Source organism: Mustela nigripes, chromosome 3 (genome assembly GCF_022355385.1).
Source record: "Mustela nigripes isolate SB6536 chromosome 3, MUSNIG.SB6536, whole genome shotgun sequence".
In the NCBI taxonomy this organism is placed as follows: Eukaryota; Metazoa; Chordata; class Mammalia; order Carnivora; family Mustelidae; genus Mustela; species Mustela nigripes.
The window spans coordinates 64,255,111-64,272,269 of NC_081559.1; the positions used below are offsets into that span (position 1 = coordinate 64,255,111).

The following is a 17,159-nucleotide window of genomic DNA, read 5'->3' on the forward strand; positions in this document are numbered from 1 at the left end:
GCTGTCGCCTCCTGATGCCATAGAAATGAGTGGGAGACAGACTGGTCTCCTCCGATGGCGAGCCAGAAAGAGGGTCTCTTCCCTGTTCGCCAAGTTGGTGTCTTCAAGTGATGCGCAGTTGATGGGAAGGTCTGATGGGGATCTGGTCAAAAGGAAGGACCAAGACGAGGGATAGAAGGGAATGTGTGAGCCGCAAAACAGAGAGAAGAGGAGGACAGGGAAGACAGGTTTTGTGGGAGAACTGGTGCCTTAGGCTGAAGTGAGGTCTGTTGAGATTACTCCGCTTTTTTGTCTGCCCTACGTTACCTGGAGGAGTGATCATTGGGTTTAGCATTTTTTTCTTCCTGAGAAAGTGAAACCTTTGAATGATGCCTCTTTGCAAACTCATCCTAACCTAACTCCTTTCCTTGAAGGCTGAGGGCGCTGACTCAGCCAGTTGCCTGTTTCACTGCATCTCTGTGCTGATAAGAAGTGCCAGCGTTAGAGCGAGATTCATGTGTTTCAGTGTTGTTTCCTAATGAGTAACGTTTTTTAATCCTCAGTGGTTATTTATGTCTGCACTACTAATGGAAGGTCTAGGTCCTCAGTAGTAAATACAGAAAATTTCAGTAGCAGGTAGTAAATTGGCGGGGGGTGGGGATCTCAATTGAGACAAGGGCAGATGCGTTTATAGTGAAGATGAAAATGATCTTGCTGGTGCCTTGTTTCACAGCATCCTGATGAAAAGAGATTGGAAGGCCTCTCCAAGCAGCTGGACTGGGATGTTCGCAGCATTCAACGCTGGTTTCGACAGAGATGCAACCAGGAGAAGCCAAGCACGCTGAGGAAGTTCTGTGAAAGCATGTGAGTTGCTGTTTTCCTTTTTGAAAGAAAAACCCAAGTACTCTTCCCATCCCTGAGGTTAAAAATAGAGGCTTCCTGCAGGCTCCAGAAGCCCCTAAAAAGGATGCCACCTGGTGGAAAAAGAGTCCACCCCAAAAATGGAGGAAGAGTAGTTTGTAAGAATTTGTGATTTCCACTTTGGCCTCAGTAAATGAAGTTCACTTTCTCGTGGAGTTCCTACGCAATCGGCGGATAACAGGGACCTGCCGGGGTGTTTTCAGGCAGCCATCTCTGACACAGAACGCTAGAGGTCATTACTGTAACAGTTGCCATTTTACGAGAGGGGACTTTGTCAAGATGTTCTTTCCACTGGTGAAAGCTGAGATGTTAGATGTATTATCAGAGAGTCGGGACGATGTCCCACATTCCTGGAGATTTAAGAAATAACTCTATTATATTCCTTCGGTGAGGGTCATGAAGCATTGCTTTAAGGTGGGGGATGGAATGAAGTTCTCTTCCATTTCTGAAATGTGAACTTTATGGTGTATCAATTATATATCAATAAAGCAGTTAAGACTAATAAAAGACTCTCCAAGAACTAGCACCGTGCTGTTTTGAAATAGTGACACTCAATACACTTACCTACGGGAAAGATAGAGAAAGAAATACTGAAGCACTGAGCACATTTCTAACAAAGGGAAGATACTGGGCCTTGAGCTCATTGGTCCGTTTGGTCTCCATCCTTTGGGATATGACGGTGCCTTTGTCCAACAGGTCTGTCCTTCGGGAGCTTTTTCCTGACCCCTGGTCTTTGGAACAATAGTGCTGTCCTTGATTGCTCCCTTTGTCGCAGGTTCTTGCTGTTTGGGGTTGGAGGTGCCTTTTCAGCTTTAGCTTTCAATTATGCTGGAAAAGTATTTTAGCAATTGCAGCCTAAAACTTAAAGGAGTTCTGGGAGAAATGAATTAGAGACTGTATAATATCCTAAATTCCTAGGGCTGGATAAACATGGGGAGCGTAAACAGGATCTTTAGGAGGTCAGAATATTTATAAAATCTGGAAAAACAACCCAGTAGATAAAATCTGCAAAGCCCTTCCTATAATTGAACGCCGTGGCAGCTTATGGAAGAAGGATTTATGCATCTGGGCTCCAGATCAAAAGGTAGAATTGCTTCCTGGCCTTGTCCCACCATACATGCCGAGGGCCTGGGCTCCGTTGGGCTGCGGGTCTGAGCAGGGGTGAAGCTGGGTCTGGGTGCAGGAACCACATGCTGAAACTCATGTGCCATCTTCCTTTCCTCCAGCTGACTTCTTTGGTAGCTCAGTGCAAGTTCTTTTAGATTATACTGAGTCCACACCAGTTTCCTTACCAGTGTGTATAAGAATTCATCACTTGTTAAAATGCAGATTCTCTTATCAGTCTGGGATGGCAAATGCAGTTGCATTTTTCACAAGTTCCCAGGTGATGCCACTGGTCCATGAACCACACTTCAAACAGCAGGACTCCACACTAGACCAGAATCTATGTCTTCTCCCCGAATTCTCCCTGAATCTGCATAGTTATAACCAGTTAAAAATATTTCTAAATGATTGCTAAAGACATAGCAAGTGAAGGCACAATGGGGGAAGGGGGAGAGGTGGTACTGAAAGTATCAATTATGATTTTTTTCCTCAAGAAGTTTATTATAATAGTGTCCAAGAGCTATGACAAATACCTGAGTATATGTATATCAGTGGTATTACAAAACAAATAGGTGTGTGTGCTACACAAGTGGTATGGACAGTCAGTAACTAACGATGAGAGGAGAAAGTTCAGCTGTGGGCTAGGGCGCGTGGCAGGGCTGCTGGGACTAGCACTGAGATGGTACTGGTGGCCTTGGACTTCTCTGTTGCAGAGGACCATGCCGATCGATGAACTTTGTTTTGAACCCCTCTTCTTCCTTAACCTCTGGAGTCCCACCAGATTCTCCTGCCTCCCCAAGGCCTCCTGTTTGCATTGGTTATTCTGCATTTTCCCATTTTCTCGACTGGGCTTCTTCTCTACATTCAGTCTTCAACCTCTTATTTTCCCCACTCTCCCTTCCATCCTCTGTGCAGAAGTTATTTCCTTTTGCCGGGTTCTTCCAAAGTCAAGGGTCCAATGAAGAGGTTTCTTCTGAGGCATGGCTCTGCTTTCTCCCAACTGGCAACTCTGACTTGCTTCCCCTTCTGACTTCCCTTCTCCTATTGTTTGCATGCCTCCATTCTGTTTCATGCCGGAAACTCAAACCAGTCATTGACCGAGCTCCATTAGTTCTTTGTAAAGCCACTGCCATGGCCCAGATCTTAATTACTCTCATAGCTTTCCTTATTGTTTATCTCACACTCATGGATTTCTTTCTACAGAGAAATTCCTGAAATGCTGCTATCTTCATCCTTCATCCTATGATTTTTCTGCAACTATAGGAGAAATTATTAGGCTCCTTAGCCTCTTAGCTAGACTCTAGCCTTTATGTGTTTGGTATCAGTCACCCAAAAGACCCTTTCCTTCCAAAAGGTGGTCTTTTCACTGTCCATACTTTGTTCACCCCTGCCCTGGTTTTGCTGTTTTCCTGGCCTGTATACCCATATCCTTTGCCTTGCCTATCTATCCCCTACCCATTCTTCAAACCCCAGGCCCTCTCAGAAATGTGGCATGACTGTTGAGTGTCTGGAACGAACACTACTTTTTTTGAATTTTTGGAGTCCTCATTGTAAGTACGGGTAATTTAATATGGAATCACATGCCTTCTCATGTGGTTATTTAACTTTTCTTAACTTGTCCATATATTTTTACCCTAATTACATAATACTAGCTCCTTTAGGGCACAAGAACCACATCTTGTTTTTCTTGCATTCTTCGCCTTTCCCACCACATATATCCTGCTGAATAAATATTGGTTAAATGACTGTAAGTTACAGTGGCATTATCTTGGAAGGATTTGCTGATCTAAGTTGGCACGCTGCCTCCCCAAATGAAGAGTGCCTATTATACACTGACTTAGCCTAAGATTTGTCTAGGAAAATTATCAAACTATGGAAAGCTCCAATATTACAAAGAAAGAAATCCAGAGGAAGGAATGGGATGGCAAAGGGGAGCATTTAGATAATGTCACAAGGAATAAGGCAGAATTATATTGGTCATTGTAGGTGTGTTTGTGTGTTTTAATTATTTGCTCATCAGTATAAAAAAATGATCTAGAATAGTTGTTCCGAACCAGGGTCGCACTGTGTAATCACCTGGTGAGCTTTTGAAAATGCACACACGCGGCCCTACCCCGGGTTGTCTGAGTCAGCGTAGTAACCCAGGTGAGGTTTGGACATGGACGTCTTGAAAGAAATGCGCTTAGTACTTATGACAAACATTCATGGTTAAGAAGCACTAATCTCTGAAAAGAGAGGACTGCTGTTCAGAGATGCTAAAAATCACATTAGCGAGCAAGACCACGCAGATATGGGACTTGAAGGTCTAGGGCCCAACTGTACAGTTTCTGTCATTTCTCTGTTCTATCTAAATCACTATTTTAGAAAATAGAGTGTCTTCAGGGGAATTGTGTTCCATCTTTCAGCGTATGGAATGGCAGCAAGATGCATGCCAAACAGTGCTTGTAACCATCTGCTGGCATGTCCAACTTTTGGCACACCCATTTCGTGCAGATGAACTGAGTAGAAGTTGTTCAACAAGTAATGTGTTGAAACATTGACATGCTTTTCTCCCCCCTTCATGCTTGATGTCAGTCATTCCCAGCTGTGTTCGTTTGGATGAATTTTCTTCCAGAAGCATTTAAATCTTTATTGGCAACCGAAAGGGAGATTTTCAAGAGGGAATAAAGAATTTATAAAAATGAGGTACCCTGTGATACATTTTTCAGAGGAGCTGTTTCTACATGGGAGCCGTGGAACTGGGGGAACCATGCTTTGATGCTACTGAAGCTCTGCCTCCCCACCTCCAACAGTTGCATCAGGATAATAGGAAAGTAAATAATATCTGCAGTAAAAAAATATCCGCAGGATGAAACAGGAAGGGGCAGAGATAAATGTTCAGAATAAATGGCTTCCTTCTCATTTGTACCCTACCTGCGTTCATCATTTTAAAATATTGTACTGTGCATTTAATAGCATCTGCCTGGGAGTGAAAGTTATATATGGCTTTCGCTTAGGCAGTCTCCACCTGACTGGACAGATAAATCTCCCACACGATAACCTGAAGATATAGGCCAAGGAATATTACACTTTACAGATTAGCACTAATTTATGTGGATCGGCATTTGCTCATATGGAACCTTGTTGTAGGATGAGGACCCAAGATTGTCTTTCCTTTAGGAATTTCAATTTAGAGTTGAGACTGATTAAAACTACTTGCAAATGCTACCAGATTTGGATGCTTCTGTTCAGTGGCAGCAGACTGACCAAAATCTGGGCACCTTTTGAAATTGTGACTTTGTTTCTTCAAAGAAGCCCTGTGATCCTAATTGGTGATTCACTGAACTAAGGATAACTTAGCAGAGAGAAATGAGAAATGAGTGGTTTAACGCATTGTCCTCATACTGCCACTCATTCACTGTTTTATTATTTGGTAGATTTTTACTTGGTCAAATCAGCAATGCTGTCTTGTAACCTCAATAAGAAAGTGGAGCCTAATAATTGAGGGGGAAAAGAACAGGGCTGCATGGGCAACAAGCTAAGTCTCATATCCCTTTATTTCAGATCAGCCTTTGACCTGAACAAATGCATGGTGAATATATTCAACAAGTTGTCATTACCCAGGCACCTGTTTGCCAGAGAACTATTTGTAAATTGCTGTAGAATCTTCCGTATGTTCCACACTGGCGAAGGGCACAGTTTTGCCAAAGAGAAACTTCAGTTTTGATTATTTCCACCATCAGATCACAGCGTGAACATTATTTACCACCAAAGTTTCCCTGAAGACAGATGCAGTGTTTGAAGGAGTGAATAAGAAAGTATTATCTTCTAGATAAATGGTATCTTCATATTTTTAAGTACTGGGATACATGATCAGCAATGAGTTCATGCTGATCATGAATCTGGAAAAAATTTAATCATAGAATTGGAATACAACCTTTTAGGTTTTTAAAAATTAATTGATTAATTTTCTTAGAGAGAGATCAAAAGAGCAGGAGCGATGGGAGAGGCAGAGGTAGAGGAAGAGAGAATCTCCAGCAGTCTCCCTGCTGAGCACAGATTCCCACATGGGGCTGGATCCCAGGACCCCGAGATCATGAACTGAGCCAAAATCGAGTCACCCAGGTGCCCCCACCTCTTAGTACTTGAAGAGCACAAGGTTGAGTTGGTTTTCTGCTATTGTCATGATAGTGGTCGTTTCTCATTAATTCAGAATAGCCCTTAGACCAATGAACAGCATCTTGTCATCCAAAGTACATAGTTACAGGCCAACTTACTGTTCAGATTTGATTGAATCAGTGAATGTCTTAGTGTTTGAGATTATTCTTGACTATTTTATTTTATTATTTTTTTAAAGATTTTATTTATTATTTGACAAAGAGCGGGAACACAGCATGGGGAGTGGGAGAGGGAAAAACAGGCCTCCCTCTGAGCAGGAAGCGGGATGTAGGAGCTCCATTCCAGAATCCTGGGATAGGGACCTGAGCTGAAGCCAGAGGCTTAATGACTGAGCCACCCAGGCGCCCCCTATCCTTAACTATTTAAAATGGTTTTAAACCTGTCAATTGTATTCAGGCCAGTTTTAACTCTGGAGCAGAGGTCAGCAAATGTTTCCTGTCAATGGCCATAAAGTAAATACTTTAGGCCACAGGAACCTTGTCACAGTTACAACTGCTTTTATAGCACTTAGACAGCCATAGACCAAGCAAATGTATGTGGCTATGTTCCAACAAAACTTTATTAATAGATACTGAAATTTGAATTTATCATTTTCGTATGTCATGAAGCATTCTTTAAATTTTTTTCAACCATTTAAAAATTTAAAAGCTATTCTTAACTCATGGGTTGTACAAAAACAGATGGCAGGCTGGATTTGGCAAGCGGGCTATAGTTTGCTAAACCCTGCTTTGGGATTACAGTACTCTTAGCAGTTCTTTCAGAGTTTTAGGAAAGAGAATGTGGTCTTACAGCACACGCCACAGTCATCCATTGCACAGAGTGTTGCCATATAATAGAAGCATTGGAACGGTTCTGTAATCAGTATGCCCATCTCTACTATTCCTGGCACATGGTGTCTTGACGCCGAGTGGTTGCATTTAACTCAATCAGGCCCTCTTTGAGGTTGTTAGTATTCTCAAGATAGTATTACTTCCCCTACAAAAATTCTGAAGATTGATGAACAGTGTTATAGACAGTCTGCTCTTTTGCCTTGGGTAAGCTTTTGAAACCTTTTCCCTCTTTCTACTACAGACGTACTGTCTGTGGCATGTGAGCTCAGGTTTTTCATTTAGATCAAGCGATCAAGCCTCTCTCAGTTCTTGATGGCATATGGCAAGGCCTCCCATTCATGGGTACTGGCTAATTAAAGAAAGCAGATTTTTGCTAAAAATATCAGAGAGGCCAAACTTGGGTCAAGCTGGCTGCATATGAGGTCCTGCTAGTCAGTTTTCTTTAAATCCTACATTGGTCAAGGCTCTGTAGATAATTTTTTCCAAGAATTTTATTCAACATGGAGTTGGATGGAGATGAAAAGAACAGAGGAAATAGGGGATAATTGAATTTATTAGGCCTCATGTTCTTATTTCAGTCTTATCTCCCATTTTTGAATCTATATGCCATTTCTTGTTGTTTAATCTTTTTTTTCTTTTTTTAAAGATTTTATTTATTTATCAGAGGGAGAGATGGGGAGAGAGCGAGCACAGGCAGACAGAATGGCAGGCAGAGGCAGAGGGAGAAGCAGGCTCCCTGCTGAGCAAGGAGCCCGATGTGGGACTCGATCCCAGGACGTTGGGATCATGACCTGAGCTGAAGGCAGCTGCTTAACCAACTGAGCCACCCAGGCATCTCTTGTTTAATCTATTTTAAAAGTTATTTCTCATTTCATTTTATTTTATTTTAAAAATTGTATTCATTTATTTGACAGAGAGAGACAGAGAGAGAGGGAACACAAGCAGGGGGAGTGGGAGATAGAGAAGCAGGCTTCCTACTGAGCAGGGAGCCGGATGTTGGGCTCGATCCCAGGACCCTGGCATCATGACCTGAGTCGAAGGCAGATGCTTAATGACTGAACCACCCAGGTGCCCCAAGTTATTTCTGATTTTAGAACAAAATCATGAAAATCATTACAATCATCTTTGATTATAGAGGATGTGTAAAGGCGCACATTATGTTCCTAAAGTTTGGGGAAAAAAACACTCCACGGCCTACCACCCAGAAGTACTTTAGCTTTTCCTACTTACTAGGATTATGTTTTATACATGTGCCTGCACAAATTTACATAGATGCTGTGTATCTAAGTTTGGTGCCTGCCCTCCTTGAAATTTCTTTATGGAATCTGCTATATAAGAAAGCTATAGGAACATTATGTTTTATGCTTTACCTTTAGGATCTGTGAGTCATGATTCCCTTTGTATAGTCAGTTGTGCTATAACATGACATACACAATCCTAAAAATCCTAAAAATGGCCGCACTGTGCAAAATTGTACAACACCACGGTATAACACAAGGCTTAGGAGAAAAATGAGTCAGGGCACAACACTCAAAAACTTCATCAGGGGCATTAAAAAATCAGATGGAGACCTAATAGAAACAGCACAGTGTTATACATGGTAAGTAGTTAAGAAATGCATAAAGACTATAATAAATATGGTATTTTACCTTGAAAAAGACCTGAAGTTTGCTTGGAAGCTGGTGCTGGTGTGTTGGGCTAGCTGCTATAACAAAATACAACATACTGGGCACCTTGCCAAACAGAAGTTTCTCTCTCGTAGCGCTAGAGGCTGGCAGCCCAAGGTCAAAGTGTCTGAGGGTTGGTTTCTCCTGAGGCTTCATTCCTTGGCTTGCATATATGGCGGCCTTCTCTCTGTGTTCTCACAGGGTCTTTCCTCTGTGCGTGTTTATCCGTGGTGTCCCTTCCTCTTCTTATAAGGACACCAGTCATTTTGGAATAGGACCCTACTCTTATAAACTCATTTAACCTGAATTGCCTCCAAAAGGCCGTATTTTCAAATATAGTTATGTCAGGGGTTAGAGCTTCAACTTGAGAACAAGCCAAAGGTCAGCCCATAGGGGCATTGGGAGAGTTAGTTACAGCTGCTGAGTTTCTGTGATGCAGTAGAAGGGGGATCTGAAATTTTTTTTTTAAGATTTTATTTATTTTATTTTGTCAGAGAGAGAGAGAGAGAGACAGCGCGAGTAAACACAGGCAGACAGAGCGGCAGGCAGAGGCAGAGGGAGAAGCAGGCTTCCTGCCAAGCTAGGAGCCTGATGTGGGACTCTATCCCAGGACACTGGGATCATGACCTGAGCCAAAGGCAGCCGCTTAACCAACTGAGCCACCCAGGCGTCCCAGGGGATCTGAAATTTGAGAGAAGACTTTGATAGCAGGTGGATGTGTCCCATAACATGTAAACTGAGGTCACATGGAATGTTTGAGGGGGGTTTGTATGTGTGTGTGTGCAGGTGTGTGTTTTTTGTATTTCCTACAAAATGGCTCAGGTCAACTCAGCACATTTCTATGTTCATCCAGTGTTTCTGGCAAGTGAAATCGTGCATAAGCCAATATAAAATTTGTGCTGTGCTCACCTAACAGTGCAGGATACTCGTTGTTTCACAACCAGCTTTGTACGGCGGGACTGACTACATAGGGTAGTGGTGGAGGGGGGTGAGCTCTGGAGCCCAGGCAGTCTGAGTTCTAGCCTTCCCTCTCAGAAGAGTTTGTGGGATATTTGAGAGAGCTGTTTGGCCTCCCTAAGCCTCAGTTTCTTTATCTGTAAAATGGGCCTATTGGTAGTGCCCACCCCATAGGGCTGTTGGGAAGACCTTATGTATTAACACATGAAATGCTTAGAAAGGTTTCTCATGCAGAAGGGGGTCATAAATTCGAGCTACCATCAATACCACCACATTGTCTATTGTTAGGCAAGTTGGTGTCACAGGAGCAGAAACAAATAGCTGGTCGTCTGTCATAACCATGGGATGGGAGAACTGTCGGCATGTTCCCTGGTAGAGGCAGCTATGGTGTGTGTTGTTCTGGGAGGAGGCCTTCAAGAAGATGCACAGAGAACAGGTTCTTAATTTAGAACGAAGCTCTTTTCTTCTGTGGAACTCCAAGGAGGCAGCATCACGTGGATTCGCAGGCCTGTCAGCTTGGGCTTTACCTCCACACACGAAAAGGAGGCAGAATCCATGCGAGTTCAGAACGGCAGACCTTTGGCTTGCTGCTGTGGAGCGACGTGACAGAAGTGGATGAGAAAAGGTGTCCTACTTCAGCAGGGATGGATGCCCACTGTGCCGCTAGAAGCCAGAGCTTTTGAAGCACCGCATGAGAAATGTCAGAACACACAGTGAATATCTTTGAACCACAGAGATTTAAAATCTGCCCAGGTGATTCTGAGGAAGACACAGCTTGCCTCTCCCAGTGGGGAGAAAGGAACAAAGCCTGGAGCATAGCGGGGCTGGCCTGAGTGGAGCCACCTCTGCGAGGGCCAGGATGGTCCCACCAGCCTGAGGAGGTCACCATGGCTTCTGGGGATAAGAGTTTGCGACTAAATGTTATACTTTTTGGTTACCTACCAGGTGAAGGGACCACAGAGGCAATTGATCGAGAACAGATTTGAGGTTGGGAATCAAATATGCCTGGTTCATGTCCAGACGCAAGCTCTTAGTTAGTGAACAATTTAACTTTGCTAGGTCCCAGGTGCCTCTTCTGTAAAGGAGAAATAACTCCTATTTATCGGGTCATTCTGGAGATTAAATGAGAGGGTATAGGTATAATGTGCATCTCTTAGTGCCCGTTTCCCTTTCAACTGGGTTTGCAAAGTTGAGTAAGCAACAGTTTCTTTCTTTCTTTTTTTAAAATTTTATTTATTTATTTGACACAGAGGAAGAAAGCACATAAACAGGGGGAGCGGCAGGCAGCGGGAGAGGGCAAAGCAGGTTCCCCACTGAGCAGGGGTCCCCACACGGGGCTTGATCCCAGGACCCCAAGATCACAACCTGCTCCGAAGACAGATGCTTGACCGACTGAGCCACCCAGGTGCCCCGAGGAAGCAATAGTTTCTGAGCAATAGATTCTGCATATTAGTAAAGTTGTTAGTACTTCAGGAAATATCACCTGTAAGTGATAAGGTTCTTTTCTAGAGCCTTCCCGTTGTTGCCTCACCTGTGGGGTGTTCTGGGTCTTGTATCGTAATATGCCATCAGGAGAACCATATTTTAGATTGTTTGAGAAGGAAGCACATCGTTGCTCCCTCTAGGGAATCCAGTCGCCTTCGCCCTCTCTTTTTGTTCTTTTACCCCGTCTCTGCTTCTCTCCCTCCCACCTCCTGCTGTTACAAGGGCAGGTGCCTTCTGCTTCCTCCTGGCTAGTCACCCTTCGGTGATTAGCTGGTGAGGGCCACAGCCCTTTTCAAAGAGTGGACAGGAGACTTAATGGAATACTCAGCTATTAATAATTGGACTGTAATTATCTTAAAACTTGATACATTGCACATGACTCCTGATATTTGAATATAGCACCTCCTAATACAGGAGTGAAGGTGTTTGTGTGTAAGATGGGGGTAGACACTGGACAAAGCAATGGGAGGCCCAGCTGTTCCCCTGCTAAGTTCCCAGGGCTTTAGGGGAAGCAGGTTTTAGAGAGTTACATGTAGACTGTCCCAAATCTAAATTCATAAATGAGCCCTCTATGAGATTGGAAACTTAGCTAAGCAATTAAGGCCAATTACTTTCATTTTAAATGCAAGTCAAGCTGCTGACATTGTCTATAGGGCTGTCATATTTTAGAAAAATCTCTTTAAATCTGGCCATTATTTCTTAGTACCATCTCTTAGCAGTTGCCAGCTGATGAGAAGCTGTGTCTTGCTCTTAGGGCTCAGCTGTGTAGACAGATACTGCTGCTGCTCTACAGAGCATATGATGGGAGTGAGGCCGCTGGTGCAGCTTCATACACAGGGTGCGTCCTGGTCCACGGGCAAGGCTAGCCGCAGAATTGGCAGGAAAGGTGAGTGCGCGAGACTTGGACATATTACTTAATCCTACTGGGTTCTGAACTCCTGTATTTAGCCACGGATGAAATAAAATTGTGTATATTCATCTTCTTTATGATCATATAACATCTAGTCTTCTTGCAGGTGTGGTGGGCACCTGATGCTGTAAGCGGCCCAGACCCCAAGCAGGGAGAAAGAAGGCTCACGAGGTTCACGGAGTTTATGCTTTCTTCTGGGTATTTTAATGGGGCTTTGACCATTCATCCTCACCACCACCCTTTGTATTATGTTAGGTATCACAAGCCCTTCTTAACTCCTGAAGGAACGGAAGCAGGTAGAGTAGAATAAGTGACTCAGCGGCACTCAGCTGGTTAAGTGACAGAGCTGGGATTTGTACCCAGGCTTGCTCCAACCCAGGGGCTTGAGGGAGGAAGCTCAGGACATACAGAGCAAATACAGAAAGGGGCACTTGGGTGTTTTCATCATTGTCTCCTCTCCTTTCCTTTCCTTTCCCTTCCCCCTCCAGTTTGTGAAAGACTGGAATTCAATTCCCTTGCTCTCTTCTTGGCCCACCAGTTGCACTTTTATTTATTCTCCGCTACAGCCCTTCACTAGACTTGTGATTTTCACTGTTTGCTTTTGCCTCCGCTATTAAACTGTCCAGCACCTTGACTGCTGGGACTGTCTTATTCATCTTTTCATCCCCACAGGTCAGCACAATGCCTGGTACTTTGTAAGACCCCAATAAATGTCTGCTGAATGAATCAATTATTTAGATTAGGGATTGATTAAACCTCTAGGGACTGAAGGGCTGAATTTAATTAAGAAGCACCTCAAGTTTGATGTCTTTCAAAGAGTCCTAGGAAGATCCAGGTGGGAGGGAGGGGGATAAGAAGGGCCTTCTGGCAGAGGTAAACTTGCTGAATTTTTAAGGATGATTACACTGGCCAGGTAAAGATAGAGAATGAGGGTGCCAAAGGCTGCCCCAGGGAATAGAAATTGCCTGGAGAGCAAGGTGGACTTGAGGAAGGTCTGGTCAGCATGAGTGGTGGATAGGACAGGAGACACCAAGAGACAGGTGTGACCCTATTGCCAAGTGCAGGCACTGGACAGCTCCTCCTACGCTCTCCTGCCTACGTAATGAGGTCCGCCCGACCTTCCACTTGAAAATGTCTTCGCCTTGCCTGCATTTACAACATTCATGTTTACTAGGGCTTGGCTCATTGACGAATGCAATTGGCTGTTATTACCAGTGCATTATACCAACGTCTGACTCCGTTTGAACCCTTTAATTTTTTTGTTGAAAGAACACTTGCTCATTAAACATCAGTCTCTCGTTTAGATATGTAGTAGAGATGATTTTGAGTAGCCACCTTCTGTGTTCCTCATGATGTCTGTCTTCCAGCCTTTATCTTGTCCTGTGAAGAGGATAATGTAGTGCATAGAATCAGCACAATGACTTCTCCCCTTTGCTTTCCCACCTCCCATACAAACATGCAAAAATTAAATATCCAAAAGAAAAAGAAAGAAAACTATGTTACATTCTTACCTCACTATTAGCTGTATCGACTGTGTCATATTTTGCAGAGAAAAAAATCAGGGTGTGGGACCCATGATAACGGGTAGCATGCCATTGACTCAGCATTCTGCAGTCAAGGTTCAACATTAAAAAAAAAAACAAAACAAATCAGGACATGCAGTCAGAAAAACAGGAACGTGCTTATATGGTTTGGAGCAATTGAATATTAGCAATCAAGATCGTCCCAGAAAATCCAGAAAAAAATAATGCACCCATAGGAGATAATTCGCCTCAATTTCCCAAATGGTTACAGAGGATGTTTATGTGGTAGGGGCTGGGTGCTGGGGAATTTAAAGGTAAAAAGGATAAAATTGCTGCTCTCTGATAAGAGTGTGGGAGGGGAAAAAGCACAACAATTTTGAAAAGAGCTGCCGGCAAATCTAGCTCTCCCTGGGACCTGGGCTGAGTCATTGTATTGTAACGAGTACCTCTGGGTTAGAAAACGGAAGTTGAGATAAGTAAGAACTGGCCAATGTAAACAGCATCTTGCGAATGCATTTTATGATGATGTGGGGACAGAATTAATATTGAAGTACAAAAAACACTGAATTTTATTTATAGAATTTTTATCTTTCAAACGAACAGTATTTGTCTGTTGATATCCTTGGAATAGCCAAGTGACCATCCTGTATTGGGATTCTGCCAGAACTTCCTACACTGACGCGTATACCATCAAGCCTCATTGTGTTTATTATTGTTCTGGGTGCTAGGAGAGTCATTGTGCATGCAAATTCCTTACTTATGGGGGAACTTAGTTGGTGATCCAAGTAAGATTATTTGGTGAATCCAGCTTTCATCCAGAGCCCTCAGTGATCTTCCTTTTCTGCCTTTCTTCTTTGTGGGTGGGAGGGCGGGGGCTGGGATAGGTGAGGGGTTAGAGGGGTAGGATTCCTGTGAGTGCTTTCCAGCTTACATCTGGCTCAACCCAGTGATGGGAGGCTGGGATACTGTTCACAGGAAGACATTCTCAGTGTGTGGGGATTGTGGTCCATGCTGTGACTGGTGAGATCTGAGAAGCTTCGGGCTGCTTCTGTAGCATGGTTGATAAGCCTGTACAGATCTCAAGAAATAGCTAAATACAGAATTTCCTCCAAAGTTGTTCCTTCCATGTACTTTTCAGTGGATGCTCTTGTTTTTCTTCTGTTACCCACTGAGATGGCAGTTCTCAGTGAATATTTTTCTCTCTCATCATGAATTTTAGTTGTGGAAATGCATCCAACTTGAACAGATTTTCATTCTTATTCTGAAATAGGATTTGAACCTGTGTGTATCATTTCAGTTTGATTGATTAAAAATAAAATACTGTTTTATCTTAAATTACGAAGGGTTCATATGAATCCTGGGTAAACCTCTGGTGTATTAAAATCTAAAAACCTTTCTTGGTTCATGGATTTAAGTGTTCTTATTTCTGTTTCTTTTCAGTATTTAGGTGGTTCAATAAGCAATTTTTTGAGCATTTACTACATGCTGGGTTCTGTATCACATGCTAAATGGAAATTAGGACCTCTTTCCTTTTTTTGATTGATTTTTTTATTTTAGAGAAAGAGAAAGAGTGAGAGTGCACACATGTGAGGGTTAAGGGCAGGGGGAGAGGGAGAAGAGAATCTCCAGCAGACCCTCTGCTGAGTAATGGAGCCTAACATAGGGCGGGACTCGATCTCATGACCCTGAGGTTATGACCTGAGCCCAAACCATCAGTTAGATGCTTAATGACTGAACCACGCGGCACCCCAGAACCTCTTTCCTTGATGGATAAATGACAATATCTCTTTCCATCACCCTCTAAACCCCAATTTCCATAACTGTAGAACAGGGCTAATAATCTTAAAAACCTGTTATTTTAGTTATAACAACTAAAATAATTCTTATAAAGCATCTTCAATATGCCTACCACATTGTAAGAATTCAGGAAAAGTAATTACTTTAGATCAATTTGCATTTCTTTGTGCTAGAGGCTGGCAAAATGAATTGAATTCCCCACCTAGTCAAATAATATCATTCTAAGTTTGCTTAATACCCTAGGGTACCACACTACCATCATGTGTTTTATCCAGTGCTTTATTTCTTTTAAATCCCCAAATATCTGAAGATGTAATTACTTGGTGGATGTGATGTGATGGTTTTGTTGAAGGAACTAAAACTCATCATTTTAATAATTAATTCTTGAGTCTCTATAAGAAAATCTTCTTGGTGGTTGGAGTAAGAACATGGATTTCTGGCTTTTAAAGTAGGGTATAGTTTGAAACTACAGTCTTATTTGTCTAGAACAGCAGGAGGTGGAACTCATGGAGAACTAGGAGGTTTAGATCTTAGGCAAAGAGGTCAGGGCACACAAGGCCCAGCTGGCACAGCAGTCTAGAGGACCAGTCCTACTTGCCTATCTCTACCACTTATCAACTTGCCCAGACTCAGTTTCTTGAAACTTAACTAATCAAAATAGTACTTCAGATTGAAAAATGGGGCCATAACATTGTTCTGAGCATACAGGGCATTCACGCCTTAATAAATGTCAGCTTACGTTATACTAATGATCATTAGTAGTGCTGCCATAATTAACACTGAGGCAAAGAAGGGGCTCCTCTGCATGGATTCACTCTTGAACAAGCTTTACCTTTTTTTAAGAATTTCATGAGGATTTCTAAGAATGGCTTCTACTGCTAGGTGGTGGTGGCATGCTTGTTCCTGCCTTTGCTTATGTTGTCACCACCTCTAGATTCCCTACCCTCCACTCCCAGTACCTTTCCTGCTGCCTTATTGTCTTGACAGATCTCTGCTTAACCATCAGATCTTTGGTCAGTTTAATTCAGCAAACTATAGGCATTTATTAAGTGACAGATTTATGCCAGGCACAGGGCTTGGTGGCTGGTGGAGAGCAGGTCTGGAAACAGATCATTATGACTTGTGTGACCTCACCTACTCCAAGAAGGAGGCACGTACTCCGATCTCTTTTTCTCTAAGTAGAATGGACAAGTCCCACATTTGTGTACTCCTTTAATAATAACAGTAAGAGTTCACCGCTCTTACTTCTATTTCTTTCTTTTTTTTTGAGAGAGATAGTGCACAAGCCGGGGTGGGTCAGAAGGAGAAAGAGAATCTTAAGCAAACTCCGTGCTCAGGTCGTAGCCCAATGTGGGTCTCGATCTCACAACCCTGAGATCATGACCTGAGCCAGAGTCAAGAATCGGATGCTTAACTGACTGAGCCACGCAGGCACCCCACTTATATTTCTTTTTTTCTGCTAGCCTATCAAGTTCTTCATTGCAAAGAGAACATCTTATTTTGAATACCCAACATCTGGGATTGTCACTGCATAATGAAGGTACCCAGTAAATGTTTTTAGGACAAATTAACACATATTTTGGGGTTAATGACCTTCTAGGGGTTGTTTGCCACATTTTTGTTTCATGTATTGCCCAATTCTATTTTGAGTGCTTACTGTGTGCTAGGCATTCCTTTAAGTCCTTGAGACACAGTTTGCATTTCACTGGGGAGAAGATAGTAGATAAATAAGTAAAACATATAGGACAGCAGTTGGCTCAGAGTACTGTGGAGGAAAATTCTGCTGAAAGAGAGATCGGGAGTATTTGTGGGTATGAACATTTACAGG

At 42.9% G+C, this 17,159-nt stretch overlaps 1 protein-coding gene across 2 annotated transcripts in view; it reads left to right on the top strand.

The window, feature by feature from the left end:
* CERS6 (ceramide synthase 6) overlaps positions 1-17,159 on the top strand; it is a 309,729-nt gene that overhangs the window by 96,008 nt on the left and 196,562 nt on the right. For both annotated transcript variants that reach the window (XM_059394118.1, XM_059394117.1), the window contains exon 3: positions 713-843. In XM_059394118.1, the coding sequence (XP_059250101.1) occupies positions 713-843 (131 nt within the window). The remainder of the gene's footprint in view (positions 1-712; positions 844-17,159) is intronic.